The sequence below is a fragment of the Lonchura striata genome, chromosome Z (assembly GCF_046129695.1).
Source record: "Lonchura striata isolate bLonStr1 chromosome Z, bLonStr1.mat, whole genome shotgun sequence".
In the NCBI taxonomy this organism is placed as follows: domain Eukaryota; kingdom Metazoa; phylum Chordata; class Aves; order Passeriformes; family Estrildidae; genus Lonchura; species Lonchura striata.
In genome coordinates, this window is record NC_134642.1 from 15,167,848 (window position 1) to 15,192,323 (window position 24,476).

Sequence of the window (24,476 nt, forward strand, 5' to 3'; positions counted from 1 at the left end):
AGATGCCATGAAATGTAAACAGTGAAGTACTTGGAGATAGCTGGATGGAAGACAAAGGTAAAAAATTAAATACAAAGACACATTAGATTTTGTTTTTTAGCCATGTATCATGTAGTAAAATTTCCTATGTATAATTTTTTCCTTTTCTCCTTCCCTCAAATCACTAAAAGGTTTTGGAAGAGGAAGGATTGCTCTGTCCCAGACAAATGTCTTGAGAAGCTTGGAACAGGAAGAGCCATTTGATCTTTCCCAGAAAAGCCAAGGGAAGGGAATCTCATTTCATTCTGATGGTGAGAGTGCCAAGGGAAGCTCATGCCAGGAAGAAGAGGAAGACAGCTGCTATGAGGCAAAGCAATACAGCCCTGCCCCGTACCATCATGATGACAGCAAGCTGTACATGGCTCAAGACCTCTCTGGCAAACCTGAGTGCATGATGAAGGACTTCAGAGAGTCCTACTGCAATGAGAAGGAAGAGGTGTTAAGTGAGGGAGGACTGGGGAAGAGAATAGGAAATTCAGACAAAGAGGAGAGATGTGGAGAGGGAGAGCTTGCAAACAACAAAGAACATCTCAGCTTTAGATCCTTTGAAAAGGCCAGACTTGGTCACTCTCTCTCTGATTACTTGTATTTCAAGCACAGGAACAAGAGTTTGAAAGAATTGCTGGAAAGAAAAATGGAAAAACAAACAATGCTTATAGGCATTTAAAATGGACATTTTGAAACAGCTGGAAAATGGTAACCAGATAGATTTTAACATGAATTGTAAGCTACTAAAGCCTGGAAGTCTGTAGTAGTATTTAGAAATAAATAAGTCAAATTATTAAAAATAATTTAGGGTAAAAAAATAATATAGGGTAACTGCAAGAATAAAGCAGCTTGAGGTCACCAAGAAAGGCAATAGATATTGAAAAATAACACTTTTATATTTATCCATTTAATGTATAACAGACAATGGGTTGGGTACAGAAGTTTACTTCCTATAATATGGGGATAGATACTTACATTCAATTTTCTACTTAGCAGAAAGCAACATACTTTAGCATCTGATTTATTATCTGACTAAATGTATATGAACACTTCTAACCATATGCCTCAAAAATATCTGAAAATACAAAGTATTTTACATTATAAACCAGAGTACTATTAAACATGGCATGCATGAAAATGCTGTCAACATTCAGAACTAACACAGTCCAAATAATTTGATTTACTTAAGTGACTCTTAGTGCAACCACTTACAATGAGAAATGTGAAACAAAATAATAAGAAAAACTAAAGTCTTGGGAGACAGTAAAGGACAGTTCTGTAAGGCTTTGAAGGGACTGGAATTTATTACAAAAGCTAGTTCTCTGGCACAAGGAATGTTAGTACTTTGCTGTGTTTCAGCCAGTACAGGAGTGTTCAGAAATTCTTGAAGTGAAATAGCATAGATTGTGTTGGCATTTTGTTCTACTGCCTGCCTAGACCAATACATGTACTGGGCAGCATCAGCATGCAGCATTCACAGTCTTGCCATAGTTACACATAACACAGTATGAGTCATTTAATTGAAAAAATAATGCAGCTTTGCCATTTATCTCTTCAGTTTATCATGACTAGTAAGGATAATTTTGGAATACACTGATCTGGTCAATTTTTGTTTCAGAAGGTAAAAATCACCCTTATAGAACAAGCAGTACCTCACAGAGAAAAACCTTCCTATTATTAAAGTCAGAAAATTTCTCTTATTAAGCATTTCTTGAGCAGTAAGCTGCAGGACTTTCAGACAAATTTCACCCATGCTGTTTTTATGGAGTCATACTCAGCTTTTCATTCTCTGATTCCCATAAGTTTATAACAAAAATGGGAAAAGCATATTCCATTAAACTTTTCATTAATTGCATGAATACTTTGAACAGCATATTAGTTCCTGTATCTTCAAGAAAGATGAAAAGCAGCCCTGCATCATCCTATTCTTACATGGAAATAAAAATCTAATTAATCATAAAATCTGTCCTATGTCCTTTGGACATCCCAGCTCAAAAGGTTAAAATCCTTATATTTGGTACATCTCCTCCAAATATTACTACCTTCTTCACTTACCTGCCAAGTTCTTGAGTTGAAATGCAGTGCAATCATGCTGTCTATATAGGGAGTTATAATTAAATATAGTTATCTACTTTTATGGCTTGCTGAGGCAAGTCATATAGCTGCAGCTTTCTGCCCCTACAAGAAAACACACCTCTCAAATTAATGATTCTCATGCCTACCAATTAGGCAGCATTCACAGGGCAAAGTCCTTACTCCTCATATAAAACTGGTTTTGTGTAGTCCAAGGCTACAGGCAGTGTTTTCCTTTTTCAAGGCTCAAACATGGTATAACATATGCAGAAGTTCATGCAGAAAAAGCTGTTGATATAAGAAAGAGTAACATCAGGTGACTCTTCTAAATTAATTCAATGTCTGATGTGCATGTTTTTAAAAATAAAATTGTTATGCCAAATTGAACTGGAAGGTAGATCACTTCAGAATTTAAAAAGTCTTTGAGGTGTATTTTAGAGGTACATGGCCATGTTTCTTCAGGGATTAACTGTTCTATCGTAAACATTCCTCTTCCTTGCTTTAGCTGTTAGGTGATGCCTACTGAAAAAGGAGCCATCTTTCTTTCAAGGAAGACATTGTGATCAAGTAAAAAAGTTAGGAAATTTTTAGAATAATGAGTGTAACTGTATTATTTCTTAGACTGTAGGGGAAAAGATCAGGTAGAAATTCAGCATGGTCTAGTAGATGGTCCCTCAGAAACGGGAGCAACTCCTTCAGTTAACTTCTTGGCACTAGCTTGTCTCTGCCAGACAAAAGCTCCCATTTGAGCATGTATACAGCCAAGAGCTGGGAGTTGCTAACTCTTAGAATTGTCTCCCTCTTGGTGGTATAGTTTCCAGCTGTGCATGGTTCAATATCACTCCACTCCACCTTTCCAGATATATTATTTCACATGATAAGAAAAACAAGCAAGGATTCAGGGATCTCTTCTCAGTTTCTAGAATGTCAATCATGCAGGTGAGTGGAATTTAGGAAGTCTTTCACTCCTGTGATGTGTAAAGCAGGAAAGTACTTCCATTGCAAAGTTTTGTTTATTAATTGGAGTGTGCTATGGGACAGACAATCCTTACCAAGAAAGAAACAAAAACATTACATATCAATTGCAGTCCAGACAAATGGAGCAAAGGAGATGTTTTCAGCAGAGTTTAGCTCCCAGCACTAATATCAAAGGATGTATTCCATCTGGGCTTCAGCAAAGCCTTTGATACTATCTCCCATGGCATTCTCCTTGAAAAGCTGGCAGCTCAAGGCTTGGGTGGATGAACTCTTCACTTGGGTAAAAATGTGTCTGTATGGCCAGGCCCAGAGAATCGAGATTAATGGAGTTAACAGCAGACAGTCACCAGTGGTGTTCCCCCAGAGTCTCTACTGGGCCCAGCCTTGTTTAATAACTTTATTGGCCATTTGGATGAGGGGGTGGGGAGCCTCCTCAGTCACTTTGCAGATGACACCAAGCTGGGTGGGAGTGCTGATCTGCTGGAGGGAAGAAGGCTCTGCAGAGGGATCTGCACAGGCTGGATCATGGCCAAGTCCAGTGGTGTGAGGTACAACAAGGCCAGTGCTGGTCCTGCCCCTGGGTCACAGCAGCCCCAGGCAGTGCCACAGGCTGGGGCAGAGTGGCTGCAGAGCTGCCCACAGGAAAAGGCCCTGGGGGTGCTGGTGACAGCAGCTGAGCATGAGCCAGCAGTGCCCAGGTGGCCAAGAGGGACAATGGCATCCTGGGCTGTGCCAGCAACAGAGTGGCCAGCAGGAGCAGGGCAGCGATTGTCCGCTGCACTCGGCACCGGTGAGGCCACACCTCAAATCCTCTTTCCAGTTTTGGGCCTTTCACTCCAAGAAAGATATTGAGGTGCTGGAGCAGCTCCAGAGAATGGCAACAAGTCAGACATCCCTGGAGTTGTTCAAGAAATAATTGGATGTAGCACTTAGTCTATCTGACCAGGTGTTGATTGGTCAAAGCTTGGACTTCATGACATTTTAAGTCTTTTCTTACCTGAATGCTCATCTGATTATGTGATTCTGCGATTGCAAAAACTATGTCTACTGGAAGCATGCAGTCCGGAATTTCCTTACTGACCTTGTAAGAGAATGTGCCAGATGTGTCCTTAGGAAAGGAAATCACTGCAGACAGTTCTGGGTTGTCAAAATGGTTAATCCAAACTCCTTCAACCACAGTCACTGCAGTCAATTTATCCACTTCTACAGGTCCAACTCTTACTGGAGCAGAAGTACTGGACAAGCACATACAGACAGCTGGAAAAAATCCCCAGAAAGGCAATAGTATTTGCAAGTAATTCATAATGTGAACTCTTTTCATTGTATTTTACTAGAAAGCAGGATATTTCTTCACAATGAGACTTTGAGATTATGTCCAGACACAAAGTCATACTAAGTAATTCTCAAACACGCAAGTCTAATTCATGTCAGAATAGTAAAGACCTATTTTAAAACTGTAAATTATCACTAAGAGAAATTACAAACAAAATTATTACTGAGGTAAGAAGACATTGCCAAGTGACCCAAGCAAAGTTGTTATGAGATGACAGTCCTCCCTGCTGTAGAACATAATGTAGATAGGTCTAAGACACTTGTTACAAAGAGGCCTCAAGGGACTAATTCAAAGTGAAATAACAGCCTTCATTGTGAAGCACCTTGCTTTTCAAACATAAGTTATTTTCACACTATTTACATTGGCACTGCTGCGGGAACAGACAGTAACAGCCTTTGCTTTTTAATAGCTTTGAAAATGTTTTATAGAAGTTTGCTCTCATAATGAAGCTATTTCCCATTTGTAATTTTCAAGGGATTAGCTTCCTTATTTTGCCTTGTGTAGAGGCTCAGAAGTCCAATAGAGACATTGCCTGTGTCCTGGACATTGGGGGATATATTTTCTTCTTTTTCTCATTCCTAATGTGAGTTTTTATCTATTGTCTTCTAGCTATGTTGTGGGGGGGAAAAAAGCCTTTATTATTCACTGTTATTTGTGTTTTCAGTTTATGGGGACATATGAAACTAAAGCCCAATCTCCACCACCTCTATATAAAAGCACATCTATACCATTTCCTCGTGTTGTTTCTGCAGCCTTCTTTCATCCTTTCAGAGAGCATTAAGTCAAATAAGAGTGGCTACAAACTCGCACAGCTGAGATGCTTTCAGAAGTCACACTGAGGAAAAGATAAATTTGCCCTGCCACAAAGAGCCTGGGCAAGTGAAGGCATGTGGTTTGTTAGGTTAGGGGCTTTTCTGATGTTACGAGTAGCAGGGAGAGTTCTGCAAGATACTTAGGAGCACAGAGTACGTGTGGAAAACCCAAAATATGGGCTAGTAAATTTTAAGGGTGAAGATAGACAATATACTTACGGAGAAAGAGAAGTTGTACATGACCTTGGAGCAAGGTGTTTTCTGTCTGGCCACAAGGATTTAGCCTTGTGAAACTGAGTTTTCCTCACTGCCAGACAGCCTTCAGTTTGTGACAGCAAAGACAGGTGCTCTGTGTTCAGAAGCTCAAAGGGTAAAATGTTTTGTGATAATACCACAATTAAAGTTTATGCTGTGCTATTTCCTGTAAAACAAATAACTGGAAAACCAAGTAATGCTACTGCACCCACCTTTTTACAGCTCTGTGTTTGTCTACTTCCTATTCTTTGATTTCTCTTTTCATATGGTGCTGCTGAACTCTGCTGTTTTGAGTGTACAGTTAAGAAGTAATATAAGTATTGTATTTATTACTCCTAGAAGTTTTAATAATTATTAACAGTTTTGAAAATGTCATGTCTGCTTAGCTGAACAAGATGTAACAGAGCTAACATTTTGTACTCCTAACAGATTTTGCAAATAATGTCTTGCATATTTATTTCATGTAGAACATTGAGTTCCTATTTAAAGCCACAGCTCATGAAGTGAACCAAATATATGTGAATCTTTAGTTTCTGGCTTCCTATCTCAATAGTAAAAGCATGTATGATGTATTATGTTAATTTAAGCAAATAAATATCTACTGGAGAAGCTGCTGTACTTTGTATTGAAATTGATATGGAGTTCTTGGCATTCTTGGTATTTTATATGACAAATGCAAGTGTTTGGTCTGACAAGGTCATTCTTCTCTGAGCACCGCTGAAGAGTGGTTCATGTAAAGGGAAGGATAAATCAATGATGGAGGACCAGTTAGAAGACAAGAGCAGAAGAGCTGCCAGGTTCTTTAAGGCAGAGAGATAATTTTATTTTTACAGACTACACAGAGGACATAAAAAATGCTCTGGAGTGATTATGGTATTTGTCAATTTGGCTTCAGACAAGCTAAAAGAGAAAGATCCTTTTCTTAGAGATTTTTTGAAGAACTACATCATGTAAAAAGAGAGGCAAAACCAACCAGATGTATTGTAAGATAGAAGTTAAGAAAATAAAAATACCATTATAGCTTAAGGAATAAGCAGAAGAGACTTAATATTACTTTTTCTAAAGAAAAGGGTCACTTTAAAATACTAATTAACCTCTTGAGTTTGTTTGTTCAAACAAGACCCTTATTGAATTGGCATCAACAGACTTCACAAAGAGCATTTCAAACTTTTTGAGCATACAGAAAGCAATGGGAATGTTGCTAATAATAATGAAGATAAATAATAACAAAGACAGTTATTCTGTTTCTAATTCTCAGAGGTATATGCCTTCAAAAATGGAAGAAGGCTTATGCAAACACCAGAAATACATCTGGAGGCTAAAAAACCCCCTCAGAACTAAGCCTTTGTTTTCTTCCCCATTTACTTTTGTTTTCCCTGATGCTTTGATAGTAGGTAACAACTACTATTAGGATTACAGACTACCTCTACCTAAGGTGAATGAGGGTATGTTGGAGAGTGACCTAGTTCAATCCCATGTGACTCAGTATAAGTGAATCTCAAAGTTTCTCCTTTGTCAGTCACAAAAATATTATTTAGAAAAATATATGTTTGATATTTTTCACAAACTTCATCTTCAACTTAGTTCAAAACTGAGCCATGTTCACTTAAGTTTTAAATTAAAATTTCAAACCATCAGAAATTAAGTAGAAGAGAAAGAGAGTCACTCAAATGCTCCTGGGGGGTGGGGGGCATTTCTGTGAAAATAGTGACATCTTGAAAGGCCCAGAGTATCTAAAGGTATGGAGACAGCCAAATGATTATATAACCTCTTGCCAAATTTGTCCCATTAATGCACTCCTAGGCTCATGTAGTGTGATACAGTTGAATGTATTTGCCCACTGGCTCCTAAAGTGAAAATCTAATCTAAAAAACACATGCAGGATGTCAGTAATTTCAGCATTTGCAAATGATGAAACACACTGGTAATGCTGCTTCTATGTATGATAATGTATGATATGATAGTGTGTGCTATATGATGAATCATATAGCATAAATTTTCCTAGTGATTTACTGTAATGAAAGTACAGCTGAACAGAAAACAGATACATTATGAATAAGTCTTCTTGTGTCCTATCATTTTGATTACCCTCTCTGAAAATATACTTTACAACTATCCCATCACAGAAATTATTTAATTTGGGTGAAGCTAGACTTTACTGAATTATTTCCTGTACTGACATATTTCTTGTAGTGGGAACATTTTATTCAAAAGATCTCTGTGAATTTACATTACTAGAGAATGTTGGCTTGTGGTTTTGAAGTTGGGATTCTCCAAACTGATTGTACTGCACTTTTGTCAGTACTTAAATACCCTTACATTTCTGAATGGAAAAGCATTGAGGAATAAATTATTCAAGACACCAAATTATTATTCAAGACACTAAAAAATTCAAGACACGAATTAACCAACTAAAAAATGGGATGTAGTAAAAGTGACAATGATGGGATTATGTGAAAGCTAGAAAGATATTTCTACCTGGTGGAGAGCTATTATGAAATTAATGGAGATAGAAACTGTCTAATAATGTCAGAGAAGGTGTCACATAAATGTCTCTTAAAGAAATACAGTTATACAAGATAAGTGGCAGATATAAACCCAGAAGAATATTTATTGAGACAAAGTGATGTGTTGTAAGGGAATTCTTCAAGTTGCTTCATTCTTCACAGAATTTCTACTACATATTGTAGGACTTTTCTAGAAACAGTAAATCAAGATTTTTCTATTTGTTTCAAAGGCCAAAATGATTTTTCAAAATCAGGTTATAAAGCTTGTTGGCAACATAAATATAATGATGACTGACAACTGTGGTACAGTCTTGCTGTGAAGAAAGTTACACTAAAATGGAAAGAGTATTGTACCTAGTACAATCTATCCTGGAGGCCTGTGAGAGCAGCACCAAGATAAGATAGATCTGATAAACATACATGCAGACACTGCCTGGAAGCTTGATCTTAATTGGATAGAAAGCATTAAAAGCAGTTCCCTAATGAGAATTTTTCTGAAAGCTACTGCATAGCAGTAGTAGCTAATCCTGCTAAAAGGATGGTATAAGACAGACTTCACATGAACAGTCAAGACTAGACACCAGCAAAACTAATTCCACTGAAATGTTTCCTACAGAAATGTCTGGGGCTGCTCATGACCACAGTGGCTCACACATGTTTGTTACCAGTGCTCTGTGGGAGGAACCACCCCCAACCAGCTGGCAGAATGGATCAAGAGGGAGCCTTGTGAAAATGTCACCCATATTACACGGCAGCTACTTAATTTTAAATATATTATCCACAAGTTAAGCAAACCTGCCTAATTTCACTCTGAAGGGGAAGAGCATGCTTGTGCTGCCTGTTTAACCCACACTCTAGTAACATGCAGCTGTAAGACAGAAATATTTTAAATAGTTTGATCATTATCACTAATGAGCATCTGATGAGGACATGCACTAGTGTTCCTGATTACAGCAGTGACATCAGTGGTCTTCCTACCTGACTTGTACTAGCAGATCCAATACCTGTACAGCATGAAACCATGCCACTGCTCATTCCTGTTGGATACTTACAGATTTATTTAGGACTTTTTTTCTAGGGCTTTAATTGTGCATTTTTAGGCTTTCATGTAGAGACAATTTTTGTGTAGATCCTATTGTGTATATAGAGAAGAGTAAAAGATCAATTGCACATTTTTGACAGATAGTGGCAAAATAGCAACATTCTTACTTTCCAGCTCTTTTTTTTAATTAAAAAAAAAAATTAATTTTCTTCTCATTTTACTTGCTCTCGTTAACTTCTTAGGCCCCTAGTGCTTAGACCACCAATCACCTTTCTACAAAGCATTCTAAGTGGTCAGGATGATCTCTGAGAACACTGCTGCAGAGCCATTTCTATCCTTTTCTTATTAAATACTTGAAAGAAAAAGGAGCAACCCAGTGTGATGTATGAGCAGACAGAATGACTGGCAAAGGTGCCCTTGTCATTTTCAAGAGACTGTGACTACAGTACAACAGTCCTTGCGACTAAGCAAAATGAAGATTTAATCAATTTTAGATTAAATTTAATAAATTTTTTATTAATTTTAAAATGTGTTTCAGGGTTTGCACTTTTCAGATTACAGAGTGAGTATGCAAGTAAGAACACAGTCAGAACATACAAATTTGCATGGAGAAGTCAAATTTCTTAATCTCACTTTTATTTTTAGATCTCATGAATTAACAGTTCAATCAGCCAGATTATATTTATAATGCATCAGTTTCCATATGTTTCAAAGATAAATAAAAACAAAAATCCCTTGGACTGACAGCAACTGTAAAATTCTGCAATCAGATTATTAAGAGTGGCTTCATCCTGTTCCTATCATCCCGAAACAACAGCTTTATAAAGCAGCACAGCAAGCAAATCTACACTTGCTTTTGCATATATGTTGGTTTGTTGTACAGTTAAAGATCTGTTTGCCAAAAATTATCTGGCACCTTCTGTGGAAGTGCCCAGGTGGAAAGGGACCTGGGGGTGCTGGTGACAGCCGACTGGACATGAGCCAGCAGTGTGCCCTGGTGGCCCAGAAGGCCAAGGGCATCCTGGCCTGTGTTAGGAATGGTGTGGCCAGCAGGAGCAGGGAGGTCATTCTCCTCCTGTACTCAGCATTGGTGAGGCCACACCTTGAGTGCTGTGTCAGTCCTGGTCCCTCAGTTTGGGAAGGACATTGAGGCACTTGAGCACATCCAGAGGAGTCAACGAGGCTGGAGAGAGGCTTGGAACACAAACCCTGTGAGGAATGGCTAAGGGAGCTGGGGGTGTTTAGCCTGGAGAAAAGGAGACTCAGAGGTGACCTTATTACTCTCTAACTCCCTGAAAGGTGGCTGTAGAGAGGTGGGGATTGGTCTCTTTATCCAGGCAGCAACTGAGAGAGCCAGAGGACACAGCCTCGAGCTGCATCAAGGGATATACAGGTTGGATACTAGGAAAAAATTTTTACAGAAAGAATGATAAAGTACTGGAAAGGCCTGTCTGGGGAGGTGGTGGAGTCACCATCCCTGGATGTATTTAAAAAAAGACTGGATGTGGCACTTAGTGCCATGGTTTAGTTGAGGTGTTAGGTCACGGGTTGGGCTTGATGATCTTGAAGGTCTCTTTCAACCTAGTGATTCTGTGATTCTGTGACTCTCTTTTCTGCAGCTCAAACACCTCAATTACAATGTTGTCTTAAGGAGAGGAGCAATTGCTTGTACATCAGAAAATTTCCTCATTGTGATTTTTTGTTTTCAAGTGTCTTCAACTTTAGACCTTAAAAACTTGTCCCAAATATCAAAAAGAGTTAGGGTAGCAGGGAAAAATAGCATAAGCATTTTAGAGGTCTACTTGATTAGTAAAATAGATAATCTTACTAATATTAAATGCCTTCCAAACTCTATAGTAAACATTCCTAAAATTTATTTTGTTTTAGAGCTGCTTTATTTTGTTAACATGAAGACAAGGGCTAGCTACTCAGCAAGTAGAAGTAGAAAGCTGCTGTATGCTGTTCAAACCTGAAAACCCTTCAAAACCATTTAATTAAATATGTAGCTTTTCAAGACTTACTTGGCATTTTATCTTTGCTGTATTGTACTTTCTCAGTTCTGACCTTCCTGCCACTTTCTGATTCAGTTACACAGGAGGATGCCTGGAGGCAAGGCTGTCATTAGAACCACATCTCCCTCGCCCTGCAGTCCTATCCTCTCCTGCATTTTGCAAGCTGGTTATGGAGCAAAACCTTTTCATCTCAGTCTTGTGGGATATAAGCCATTGCAGTCAGGTTTGTGGGAGAGATCTGAGGCTTTTCACCACTGTGACAGAGGGTCACAGTCTTCAGACACTATGGCTCCCAGGAAGAAAATGGTCAAGGTTGCCCTGTGACACACAGCAAATTTGGGATCAGCCTTGCTCTAGGGAAAAGAAAGGACTGAAAAAGTGTACAAAAGAGAACTACATCTGTATGCCATGACTACCATGAGTCAGCACTTATAATTTCTCCCATAGAGCTCAGTCTGAGTGGATGCAAGAGGTAGGGCTGATTAGACCCGCTCTGTACAGTGGCTGGAATTATTTTGTGAAAGGGGTCTTTCAGGAGAGCATGAATACACTCAGGAGTGGTCAATTAGGCTGAAAACCAGCCCCATAGCTCCATCACAGGAGAAGAATACAGTCATAACCGAGACACAACTGTGTATTTCACCTCTTCTGGCTCCTCCCTTCACTTAGCTCTATCTTCATTTTCCCAGGTCCTTCACAACTGCAGGCTACCAGCCACCCTCATAACATTTTCAGCAGCCATCTGACAAGGATATCCAGTCCTTGTGCTCCTTTTCTTATTTCACTGGTATGAGTTTCCAACATCTGTCAAGCAAACATACCACACTCTCAACTTTAGCTCCAAGCTATGGGGAAATAGCACTTCTTCCCTTCAGCCCTCCAGAATGCTTCTCTCTCCATCTTGCTGCTCTCTCAGCACGGTAACTGACTGATCTCCCTCACTGAGCGTGTGAATTCTCTTGGTTTCCATCCTGATGGAGACATTTGAACATTCTTGTCCATCTCCTCACACCTTTATTTATACTAGCATTTTTGTGTTTGACTTTACAATCTGAATAATGTCCATTTTGGGTATAAATTTAGTTGTTAATGGAGCTCTCCTTTGTGAGAGGGGGAGTAGCATCACTTGCCTCAAGTGTCATCAGCTGCGTTTTCTAGCAATCTTTTTTCCCCTTCTGCTCTATCTTCCTTGTGCTTATTCTTTCCTCTAGGCAGCTGCTACTGGCATATCCTTTTAACAAGTGGGAAGCCGTAGGCAGTTATGTTAGCCAGACTGTAAGACCAAATATAGAGCAAAACTGCATGCTGCTCCAAAGCGTGTTAAGATTCACTGTGTGAGAAAGTAAGAGTAGCTTGATATTTGTGGTGGATGGTATTGCATTGTCCATGTCTAAATACAAATTTTGATTCACTTGTCTTCAGCTGTTTTATTAATATTGCTTTTTGTAGGGTAAATTTTAAAACCATGATCTATGGGAAAGTTGAATTGATTTTCAGAACTGACTAGCTTTACTACAAGCCAAGTGTAACACATATAAGAGTAAAGAGGACTTCATGGAGACAGTTCAGCACACTTGAACAGCATCTCAGGTCTGCCTCCTGTCTTTAATGGGCAGCAGATTGGGCCTGATAGCCAGAGCAGTGGTCACCTCATCCAATGGCAATGATGATATCAACAGGAGTTGTTTGTCCTTGGGCAAGAAATGCAGGCAGAACTTACAAGACAACACAGTCCACCCCACAGCTCAGATGGAAAACAGCTTTAGCTCTCAGTTGAGGCTGCTGTATTTTCAGCCCATTGCTTCCCATGAGGAAGGGATGTACCTAAAACAGGTGCCAGTAGACCTTTCAACTTTGAATGCCTGACCAGCTGCCAGTTGTGTATTTACAATAGAAGATAAAATAAGGTTTCTGACAGCCAAACTTCCTTTGCTCTCTCTTCCTTCTTCCATGGCTGAGCAGACTGAGCTGAAAATGCTCCTGTGCTGGTGTCTGACTAGACAGCATTACCCTGGTAAAGTGTAAACCTGACCCAATTTGACTTGGCTGTTCAATTTTTAATGGCACACAGCCAACTTGCTACCAGTTGGGCTATTCATGCTGCAATAGGAAGCAATCTTCCTGACATGCAAACTTCCTTCTTCTTCTGCCTGAGCAGCAATGCAGTCAAAGATGCTGAGCTAGATAACGAACAATTTGACCCTATAAAATATGGGTCTTGACCCAAGACTTACTTCAGCTTTATTGTGCTAGCCAGCAGAAAAGACTATAATTTACCCATGGAAAGCTGGAAAAGACAAAAATGAGTTCTTGCAATAAAGAATCACTGTTACAGCTCCTAGAACAGTGCTTACTCCATATTCAGATGTAAATTTATGACCTGCAAATCCCTGGGAAAAATTGGACCATGAAAGGTGATAATCAAAACAGGATTCAATTCAAGGTGCCACTGCATAGTTTGCTTACGTTTATCTTGCTGGCTAGAAATACTAACACAGTAGGAAGGGCTTCATCACTTGTTAAATTGGTTATATGAGGTCACTTTCTTCCTATTCTTTTCTGTGCTCATGCAAACTTCTAATCCTATTAAAGAAAAGTCTACAATGGGTTTCACAAATGGGTTTCACTAGTCTTGTCACTTGAGCTGATATACCGTGTTCTTCCTGGAGGACAGCAAGTTAGAAGGAGTATCTGTTCCACCTGAGAACATCATTATATCAATATAAGCCATGTGTTTGAATAAGGGTATCTGTAGGTCTTTATCTTAAAGGGAAGGAGAAATTTGGAACACAAGCAGGAGAGAAATGAGGAGCTCTTATTCTAGTCTCCAACTGAAACAAAAAAGACCTGTTACAGTCTATACCCTAACATTTACATTTTTTTACTGTTCAGCTGAGCAACTGTCATTGATAAGAAAGACTTTCGGGAAATTAGAATAATTCAAAGTTTGTAATATCCATCTATAGGCTCTGTAGTGTGGTCTCTATTTGCCTAAGCCAGAGAGATAAGAGATCCACAACTGGAATGAAGTAGGAGTATTAATAGAAGAATAGAATACTTTTGGCAGAGTATACTTTTTGGCAGTCCCTCCAAGATACTTCATCATTGTGACCATGGTGTTTTTGAGTCAAGACCCCATGAGAATATTTTACCTCTTGCTGATAATTTCCACTAGTTTCCACCAGTATCCCAGAAAACTGAGAGGTGAATTAAGGCAAGGGACATTCACACAAAGTTGAACAGTAGGCTGTGGGTTCACATTGGCTTGAAACAGCCCAGGCCAGCACCTAGGGAGCTTCCTCAGGAATGAAGAAACTGTTAGCTAATCCCCTCAGTCACTTAACAGATGACACCAAGCTGGGTGGGAGTGCTGATCTGCGGGAGGGCAGGAAGGCTCTGCAGAGGGATCTGCACAGGCTGGATCATGGCCAAGGCCAGTGGTGTGAGGTACAACAAGGCCAGTGCTGGTCCTGCCCCTGGGTCACAGCAGCCCCAGGCAGTGCCACAGGCTGGGGCAGAGTGGCTGCAGAGCTGCCCACAGGAAAAGGCCCTGGGGGTGCTGGTGACAGCAGCTGAGCATGAGCCAGCAGTGCCCAGGTGGCCAAGAGGGACAATGGCATCCTGGGCTGTGCCAGCAACAGAGTGGCCAGCAGGAGCAGGGCAGGGATTGTCCTCCTGTTCTTGGTACTGGTGAGGCCACACCTTGAGTGCTGTGCCCGGTTTTGGGTCCCTCATAACCTGGAAATTGTTGAGATAGTGGAACATGTCCAAAGAAAGGCAAGAAAGCTGTTGAAAGGTCTGGAGCATAGTCCTGTAAAAAGTGGTTGAGGGAGTTGGGGCTGCTTAGACTGGAGAAAAGGAAGCTCTGGAGAACATTATTACTCTCTACAACTACCTGAAAGGAGGTTTTAGCTGGATGAGGATCAGTTTCTTCCAAATAATAGAATAAGAGGTACTCAGGTTGCTCCAGGGAAGATTTAGATTGGATATTATGAAAAATTTCTTCACAGAAAGTGTTGTCAAGTATAGACTAGTCTGCACAGGAAGTGGTTGAGTCACTGGCCCTGGAGGTGTTTAAAATATATGTACACAGAGTACTAAGGGGCATGTTTTAGTGGTGGACTTGGCAGTGTTATGCTTCAATGATCTTAAACATCTTTCCCAATATGCATTTCTGGAGGTGTGCTTGACATCACTGGGGAGTACTTCAGGGAGAGAAAGATACACAGTGATGTGTTCTGCTATTTATGTCAGTGCACAGCATGCACAGAGGAAAAAAACAGGTTTCATTTAGATCCTTGAATTGCCTAGTTTTCTCTGCCTAGGATAAATACTCACTTGTAACTGTGGAAAAAAAGCTGAGGACGAGAGTTTGAAAAGGCAGTGGATTTTAGAAAAGTGGTAGCTTTGAATCAACCATCAAGTACTCTGACATGTATATATCTGCTTTCAGCCAAGAGTCTTTGCATAAAACATGTTAAATCTGGAAAGTTTGCAATTTGGGGTGTGTGTCGATCTCTGTTTACAAAGAAAGTACACAGAATTCTCTCTCTTTGAATACAGTAGGGACAAGCAACAGGAGGCAGTTTCTTTGTTCAGAAAATGAAATCTGTTTTAAGCCAGCATTCTGTCCAAAATTAGAACTTTCTCTCCCATTCTGGATCTTTTCCAGGACCATCCATGCTGCTGGTACTTCCTTGGCTGGTTCTGGCTCTTTTTTGACTGCATTTTTGTTAGATTCAAGACATTCTCACACATATGCACTGTCTCAACCAGTCATCTGTGTTTGCAGAATGTCTGAAAGAAAGCTTTTTGACTGATACAGATCAGGCTTTCCTTAGAATCTTGCTGGTCCATGACTCAGATAGCAGTTTCTACTGTTTCCTCTCTTGTTAAACAAAAAAGGTATCTGAAAATTTTCGTAGTGAGATTTATATGAGAGTCTAGGAGCCAGCTATACTGAAGTTAGAGAACTACGAATATGCCAAATTATGAACCCTTATAGTTACCAATATCTTTTAGCATAGAAGTGTTGTATTTGTTAAAAGAAAACAAATTTATTACAAACAAATGCAGTAGTTTAACTGGCAGGTTGGGTATTGAGAAGATGAATATGAACTATGTACAAGTATGTATGTAAAGAGGATCATTCTTACAGATTCAGATAATTAAGTGCTACAGTACTATGTATAGGACTTGATTAAATTCCCTTTGAATACAATTAAACTAGATAAAAATGTGATTCTTAAAAAGAGTATACAACAAGGTAAAATGCAGCTTACCTTAGGTATTTTAAAATTAATTTTGTTTCACATATTTGATTGTCATCTTTTACATCTGTGAAATGAAATGTTTGCTCAGTGTAGCATTAATATATGCTGACATGCTTGAAGCAGTATGTAATAAGCATTCAGCATTGTTCTGAAAAATTACTCCAGCTGATACACAAACCAGAAGGTGTAACAATGTGACCTCTCTGCCAAAATTGCTCTTAGCAGCAATGGCTATTAGCTGAGTCAAAACCACTCCAATTTAGTAAATTCTTGGCTGCTTGGAATTGTGGCATATCCCTAGGAATATGCTCAGTCTAGGAATCAAATAGGAGAGTTAGTTAATTCATCACTAGGAAAGGGGCATGAGTAAGCAGATGTGTTGGTCCTAAAGCCAGCTGAAATAGTGTAACTGAAGAATAATTTGAAACAACTTGAGCCTTCTGAGCTCAAGCTTTTCTAGGATTCCCTTTCAGCAAATGGACGGCAGTAACTGTCTTAGTCTCCAAATCTACTCTCCTTGTTCCTTTAATTTTTGCTCAGAGACAACAGACACACAGATCACTTTCTCTGCTGGTTGTGTAAGGAGACTCTTCCTAGTGAGCACCCAACTTACCTGGATAAAGTTTTGTAGCCAATACACCAACTACTTTTTCACAAAATATTCCAGTATAATGAAAATATAAGTCACATGTTACACTGTAAAGAAAGAGCTATTGATGTTTCTATTCAGTGCCCAGAAATATCTATAAGGACAACTTACGTTACTTTTGTAATATAATTTAATGGCATCAAGTAATTTATTTTTTTTTAGAATAGATTACAAAATGCTGTCTGAAGCTTTTCTGTATTAACAATCTTTCTGACTGCAGAAATTTCTACTGAAGCCAGTAGAGCTTTGCAATAGAGAAACAGGTTGATTTGAAGTGACTTTTTTGGATAAAGTTACTCAGAAAGCAATTTTCAATTGTAGCTACTCTTGACCTTATAAAAACTTCAACTGTTCTCGAAAACTTGAAAGCTGTGATGGTTACATGTAAAGAACTGTGTTCCTTTGACTTTTCCCCTTCCTTTAAAATGTAAACCCATGACAGATCTTTCTATTTGTTTATCTTTCACAGCACAGAGCCATGCACATTTCTTGTCCTATACAAATGATTAATAATGTCATGACTTTTTAGTCACTGACTATGAAGAAAGACTGCTTCTTACCCTTTGCTTCATAATTTGGAGTCTCCCACCCCCATCCATGACACACAGGCCTGTCATTCTCTTTCACTGTCATTTCCTTCTATTTTATCTAAGTGTTTCAGGGTTTTCCCCAGGAAATTCTTTTCTATTCATTTTTAGTACTTTTAAGGGAGCAAACAAGATGAAAGCTTAAGGAAAAAAAAGTTGTCTTTCTTGACATTGTAAATATAGCTGATGTTTCCCTTTCTGTAACTATGTAGGATGCAATCTGAGAACTATTATGGTAAACAGCAAAAAGACTTAGTTTTACAGCACCACAGACACTGCTGAAACTGATTATCTTCTAAATCACCTAAAAAGCAACACAAAATCAGAGAAACAGAATAAGAGATTTCAGTGGATATATGAAACCTATTTGCTCCTTTCCAAAGCAAGTAATATAAAACATTTAATTATTTGTTGGTTCATAATAATATCTTTAAATCCAGGAATATAACTTCATTGCCTTTTTTATGGTATAAACCAGAAGTAATAATTTAATGTCGAGCTTTTCTTATGTAAGAGGCTGTTAATAAAAGTCCAGTAAAATAGTTAAGAGTAGATTCCTTTCCTCTAGCTACTTCTGTGCAATAAGGAGATAGTAAAATGTCTCTATACATGTTTTACTGGCACCAACAGCCTTGTGTAGAAAATGTACTGAACATTGTCTTCCAAAATCCCCATCTGATAAAGAAACAGCATGGTGAAAAAAGATAACCCTGTGGTAATCTGGAATTCCTTCACCTTCACTTAGATCTTCCTAAAGTATGGTAGTTAATCTAACAAGTGGGAAGAATTGAGATATGGGATTCCCCTTGTTACTATGGAAACTACCAATTGTCTGACTGACAAAGGATAATGGATTTGTTGTGTTAATGACTTCAGCATCTGAAGAGAACACAGTATTTATGGAGTTGGAGAATCACAGGATAAGTGAGGTTGGAAGGGACCTCTGGAGGCTCAAAATGGATCCAATCAAATCAGGTTGCTGAATATACCAGTTGAGTTCTGAATATCTCCCAGGGATGAAAATTCCACCATCTCTCAGGGGAATCTGTTCCAATGCAGTGGAAATTCTCCAATGAAAACATTTTATTATTCTTGTGTTCTGATTTGTTCCTGTTCCCTCCAGTCTTGCTGCTGTGCACTTAATGAAAGGTTTGGCTTCGGCACAATCCAAGATAACTTCCAGCCACTCAGCCCATTCTCTGTAGAGCTGCACCAGGGCTTCAAACTTGTCCTTGTTAAACTCTCTGAGGCGCCTGACACCTCATTTCTACAGGCTCTTGAGGATGTCAGGTTCTTCTTAGCATGCCCTCCAGCACATCTGCCATCCCCTGGCTTGGTATCGCTGGCAGGCTTTCTGCGGCTGAACTCCCGATCATCCAGGTCATTAACAGGGACGTGAAGCAGAATAGGTCTCATGTTGTTTCCCTGAGGAGAAACAGTGAGCAGACAGCACTTTGTACTCATAGTCACAAGACCCTTGAGTCCTGCAATCATGCCAAATTTCCACGTATTTGATCATCTGCCCATCCAATCTCTAGCTCACCAGCTTTGGACACTATGGGAGATCATGTCAAAAGCTTTGCAAAGTCTGGTGCAGCCATCTCATTATAGGAGTCAGTAGGTTTGGGAGCAGGGATGTTTGAGCTGCTAAAGATTCATTTTGATTTCTTGATTTTTTGCCTGTTTATTTTAATTTCTTTTCTAATTTTTACCCTCCTACTTATATGCAGTTAAAACTTGTGGTTTCAGTTGTCCACTTGACACAATACTGTCTGAAATTTCAAAAACTATGTGAAAAGGGCAAACAGAAGAACAGAAGCCCATGAAAGGAGACCTGTACTGTGTTATGGCTCCTACTAGTTGGCACAACATGCATATGAAATGTGTCTTTCAGTCAGAATGCTGTTTTTCTGTTCTGGCCAGGTTCCCTGGCTGCCTGAAACCTCTGGTAAGGGCACTATGTGCTCTCCTCTTCTGAAAAGAAAGAAACTTTTTGTACTTGCAAAACCAAGACCTGTGATAGAAGATGCTGATTAATCACTACTGATAGAAAACAGTTTGCTGAGGCACTATTCAGAAAAGAGGTCTTTAATTTCAGATAAAAAATAATAAACTTCAACCACAATGAAAGCCTTTACTGATTTCTAGGAATTCCATTATTTTGCCAAAACAAGGGTTAATTTTTCTTCATGGAAGACAGAACGTACTTGGAGAAAATATTAATTAAATAATTAACTTTTCTGCCAAAGACCAGTTTAGCCAGAAAATATTTTCAATCTGTTGGCTGAGGCTATGTGTGGTGAATCCCTAGAACCTAGCTGAACATGAAATAATGTAGTTTAAAAGTAAAGATAGAACTGATGACCCTAATGCACTCTTCCTGTAATGCCCCAAGGCACCCCTAATAAAATGTCTGCTTGCAAACCACTGTTGAAACTTTTGCTGCAGTTATCCAAATAAATATTTCAAGTACATGTTTGAATACCCAACATTAATAGTAATATTAATAACCTATAGTAATATAATTATCATAATAATACCTCATACTGTATAGTTATGAAAATGTTATTATATATTCATTATATAAATTTGATAAATTATTACTATATATTTTATATATAAAATAGACTGGTATTTAATGATACTATATTTTATATAATATAAAATAACATATAATAATTATTGCCATTGTTGTTGGTGTAAAACACATCAAACTGTGCAGAGGGTCCATTTATTTCCTTACTAATCCCTACAATGAAGGAGATAAATACAGATTTACAAAAGTTAACCTTGTTGTGTGATGTGTCCAACATCCATGTGACCTCATGGATCACTGATGGGCTCTAATAAATCTCTATTGCATTCTTTCTCAGGATGTTGTACTTACCTTCTTGAACTTTGCAGCAGAAGTATTAGAATCCTAGCTCCTATGTCATCCTTGCATGACATCAGTTCTTTCAAATCCCTTATTTACACATACCTGAGTAGTTTCCCATTTGAATTTGTGTAATCATTTTGTGCTACTCAGCTAAAAATCACTTAATTTTGCACCTGCCCCTTCCTCAGTTTAAATAATGTGCACATATTTCTCCTTCCTGCTATTGTTCTCCCATATACGAAAAGTAAGAAGATCCACTGTGGGCACCTTGTAAAGGAAATTACATTAATGTATACTGGAAAACTGCATTAATAATAAATGACATAGCATGGAGAAGTCAATGTGTCTTGGTGTCAGTTTGCCTCTTAATTGGAAAAGGATGGCTATAGACAGTACAGCTGCTTATTCTCAGGAAAACCACATTCCCTCCAATCACATAAACCAGAAATAATTTTAAGAGTACACATTCCAGAAACTTTGTTTCTAAAGTATTAGTAGAAAGTTATTGGAATGGTTAAGCTTTTTCATTGTGGAGTCTAAAGCATCTCTAGGCACCTCTGTAGCAAATGTGAGGGAGACATCAGTACCACTGTGGACAAGCTGCAGATTCTATATGACACCAGCCTTCATAGATGTTCATCCCAAATAGGTTGGAAAAAATAACATTTTCACACTATGATATAAGACCTTGGAGAGAGCATTGAGTACATAATTCCTGCAGTGATTAAACTTTTGTAACTAAGATGATGTATGAAGGTCTATTTTTAGTCCTGCTGCAGAGACAAGGTGCAAGAACAGGGAACTCTGACTTTCCAATTTTGCATTTAGTGAAGGTTAGTTTCAGTTTTGTGCACTGGAATATGTTTGTACAGCATGTGACAATTTTTCAGACATTTTAGGAGTTTTTCAAGGTACAATATTGCTCACATAATATTTAACTCCTTTCTGCTGAGAACCATGGACACCAAATCTGGGGCACCAATACAAAGCAGTATAATATGTATTCAGAATAGAAAACCCCATAATGTTTACTACATATTATGAGAGTTTTAAATTTTTTTATTTGTCATTTTGGCAATGCATGTACTGTAAGTCAAGAGAAGTAAATATATTTAACCACAAAATTCTTCTAATGGTCCTTTTTGTTGTTCTAATTGTCCTAAAATTGTTCTTTTATGTGTAGAGGTAGATGGATAAAGGTCACTATAACCTCTAGGTCATCTTTAAAAACATAACTTCTAGCATTATTCTGTATTTCCATTACTGCTTGAAACTATTCAGAAAATGCAATTTCTTTGCTAGAATAACAGTTTATCAAGTTCTTTAAAGTAAACATCTCGTGCTCTAAATCATAGAGGGCATATTTTTATTTTATCAGTGTCATAGTAAGACAAATTCTGGTTTTGTGAACAAAACTTTTACACAAGAATGTATTTCCTCAATGTTCTCTCTTCTGATAGCTGAAACTAAGGTCGTAACCCCATGAAGTTGCAAAAGCAGTAGTGGGGTTTAAGCAGACCATCTTCTAAGTACTTACAAGTCTGTTGTAGCAGGTAGATGCCTGTTCTATCAGCAAATGCAGTGCAGAATTTAGCAGGTATGTAATACAAACCAAAGGTCGTATTTACCTGCAAAGTATCCAAAACAGCAATATTTTTGTACAGCTGTTGAACAGAGAGAGAAGAACCATGTTGGAAATACCTCTTGTGGGTTGACACTGGTGCTAGACACCCACCAAAGCCACTCACTCACTCCTCTCTACAAACTGCCCAGAGGAGAGAAAATTTAATGAGGGGTTCATGGGTTGAGATAAGGACTGGGAAAGATCCCCCACCAAATACCATCACAGGCAAAACAGGCACATCTTAGAGAAATTAAGAAAATTCATTACTAAAAAAATCAGAGCAGCATAATGAGAAGTAAAATAAACCCTTAAAAACACCTTCTCCCCACCCCTCGCTCCTTCCCAGCTCTACCTCCTCCCCCAGTGGCACAGGGACACAGGGAATGGGGATTATGGTCAGTCCATGACCCACGGCTTCTCCCACTGCTCAGGGAGAGGAGTCCTTCCCCTGCTGCACTGTGGGTCCCCTCCCAAGGGAGGAGATCTCCATGGACTTCTGCATTGAGAGTCCATCCCAGGGGCAGACTGTCCTCCCCAACCTGCTGCAGCGTGGGTCACTCTTCCACGGGTGCAGTGCTCCAAGGACAGGCTGCTCCAGCCTGGAGCTGAGCCTCTCTCTCCGTGGGTCTCCCATGGAGTCACAGCCTCCCCCAGACATCCACCTACTCCAGCATGGGCTCATCCATGGGCTGCAGTTGGATCTCTGCGTTCCCCATGGATGTCCTTGGGCTGCAGGGGGAGGGCTGTCTCACCACAGGCTGCAAGGGAATCTCAGCATTTGGAACATCTCCTGCCCCTCCTTCTTCACTGACCTCAGAGTCCACAGGGTTGTTCTTCTCAAATGTTTTCACTCTGCTTTTCTTTGGCCACAATTACAACTGCACAATAACTTGTGTTTTGGTTTCTTCTTAAATATGTTATCACAGAGGCGTTACTGCCATTTCTGATTGGCCCAGCCTTGGCCAGCAGCATGTCCATCTTTGGAGCCAGCAGGGATTCGCTCTGCCAGACACGGTGGAAGCTTCTGGCAGCTTCTCACAGAAGTCACCTCTGTGGCCAAAAAACCAGGCCATTCTGCTACCAAAAACCAGGCAATTCAAACCCAATGCACCACCTAATATATGGCAAGTAATTGGATTTAGGTTAACCATGCTTTACTGGATCAATGACAAACTTGCACTTATGCTTCTAGCACATCAGAAATATTAACTCCATTCCTTCATACATCCAAACTATGTAAAGAATTAATTTTTTTTATATTCTTTCTGTATCATGCAATAGGTACAGTAAATTTTAAGTAACTATTGCCCAGATGAAACATTGTTTCCTAGTTGTTTGGAGCTTGTTTTTTTGTTTTTTTGTTGTGTTTTTTTTGTATGTTTGTTGGTTCTCTTTTGTTTGATTTGGTTTTTTTGTTGTTGTTTTTGGTTTTTTATTTTCAGGGGGGTGGGATGTCTTGTTTTGGTTTTTTTTTCACTATATGAATAGATTTTTTTCTGTGGACTATGCAGTATAACTAGCACTTGCTCTCAGGGTCCTCAGATGAAGATAGTTTCTCTTCTGTAGATACAGTTTGCCCTAGCTGGTCATTCTGTATATGGCATGCAGGATTTTGAGATATAGCTCTTTTTTCATTGCCTGAAAAGTTCTTGCATTGTTTTTCGTTCATTGTCTTGCCTTCTGCTGTTGCTGGTTCAGCATTATGGTGATATCTGTATTGCTAGGTCTGATTCCAGATGTAAATGTTTTGTAATACTGTGAGGTGATCTTACATTAATTCATTTACCATATTTCAAAATGCACATGTAACTACCTGTTCCCATGAAACAGCAAAATACTATTCTGTGGATTTGCCCACTTTCTGTCCATGCTGCTTAAATTTATAGCAATTTATATACAATCACAGTGTAAAGTTTACACAGACAAAAAGATGTTCTATGCCAAAAGAGCAGTGTCACATTCATCATTAAGAGAGGAAGTGCACGAAGCACCAGCTGGCTACATTGGAGTATGCAAGCAGAAAATTTTTTTTCCTCAGAAAGCTCTTTCGACTTACTAGTTTTCAAACATGTTAATCCATCAGTAAACTTAATGACAGTCTTGCCTTAGCTTTGCAGAAAAATACATAGATGGGCCCAGATGTAGCAAGACACCTTTACCACTGTTTTGCTGTAAGAATGGTGAATTCAGAGTGTCAGTTTAGTCTGCATGTGTAAAGGAACAAGAAACAATAAAGCAGCAGCTGCAGTTGTGAAATGCATGAAGGTAAAAGTCTCTGCCTCTTTTACATGGAAGAGCAAGAGGCACGTGCTGAGCAATAATACTGCCCCCAAAGAGAGAGGCAAATCTGTGCACAGATAAAGATCAATATGGGAGAACTGCTTCCTTGAAGGCCAGGACATACCAAAATAACCTGGCCAATGATA

General features: G+C 39.1%; 2 protein-coding genes across 6 annotated transcripts in view; one reads left to right on the plus strand and one right to left on the minus strand.

Moving 5' to 3' along the window:
* ZNF366 (zinc finger protein 366) overlaps positions 1 to 6,087 on the plus strand; it is a 36,316-nt gene extending 30,229 nt beyond the window's left edge. For all 3 annotated transcript variants that reach the window (XM_021531767.3, XM_021531768.3, XM_077790366.1), the window contains one exon: positions 171 to 6,087. In XM_021531767.3, the coding sequence (XP_021387442.2) occupies positions 171 to 706 (536 nt within the window). In that variant the 3' untranslated portion in view covers positions 707 to 6,087. The remainder of the gene's footprint in view (positions 1 to 170) is intronic.
* A 10,986-nt stretch (positions 6,088 to 17,073) lies between these two features.
* PTCD2 (pentatricopeptide repeat domain 2) overlaps positions 17,074 to 24,476 on the minus strand; it is a 31,902-nt gene continuing 24,499 nt past the window's right edge. For all 3 annotated transcript variants that reach the window (XM_077790370.1, XM_077790368.1, XM_077790369.1), the window contains exon 10: positions 17,074 to 18,973. In XM_077790370.1, coding sequence (XP_077646496.1) covers positions 18,635 to 18,973 — 339 coding nt within the window. In that variant the 3' untranslated portion in view covers positions 17,074 to 18,634. The remainder of the gene's footprint in view (positions 18,974 to 24,476) is intronic.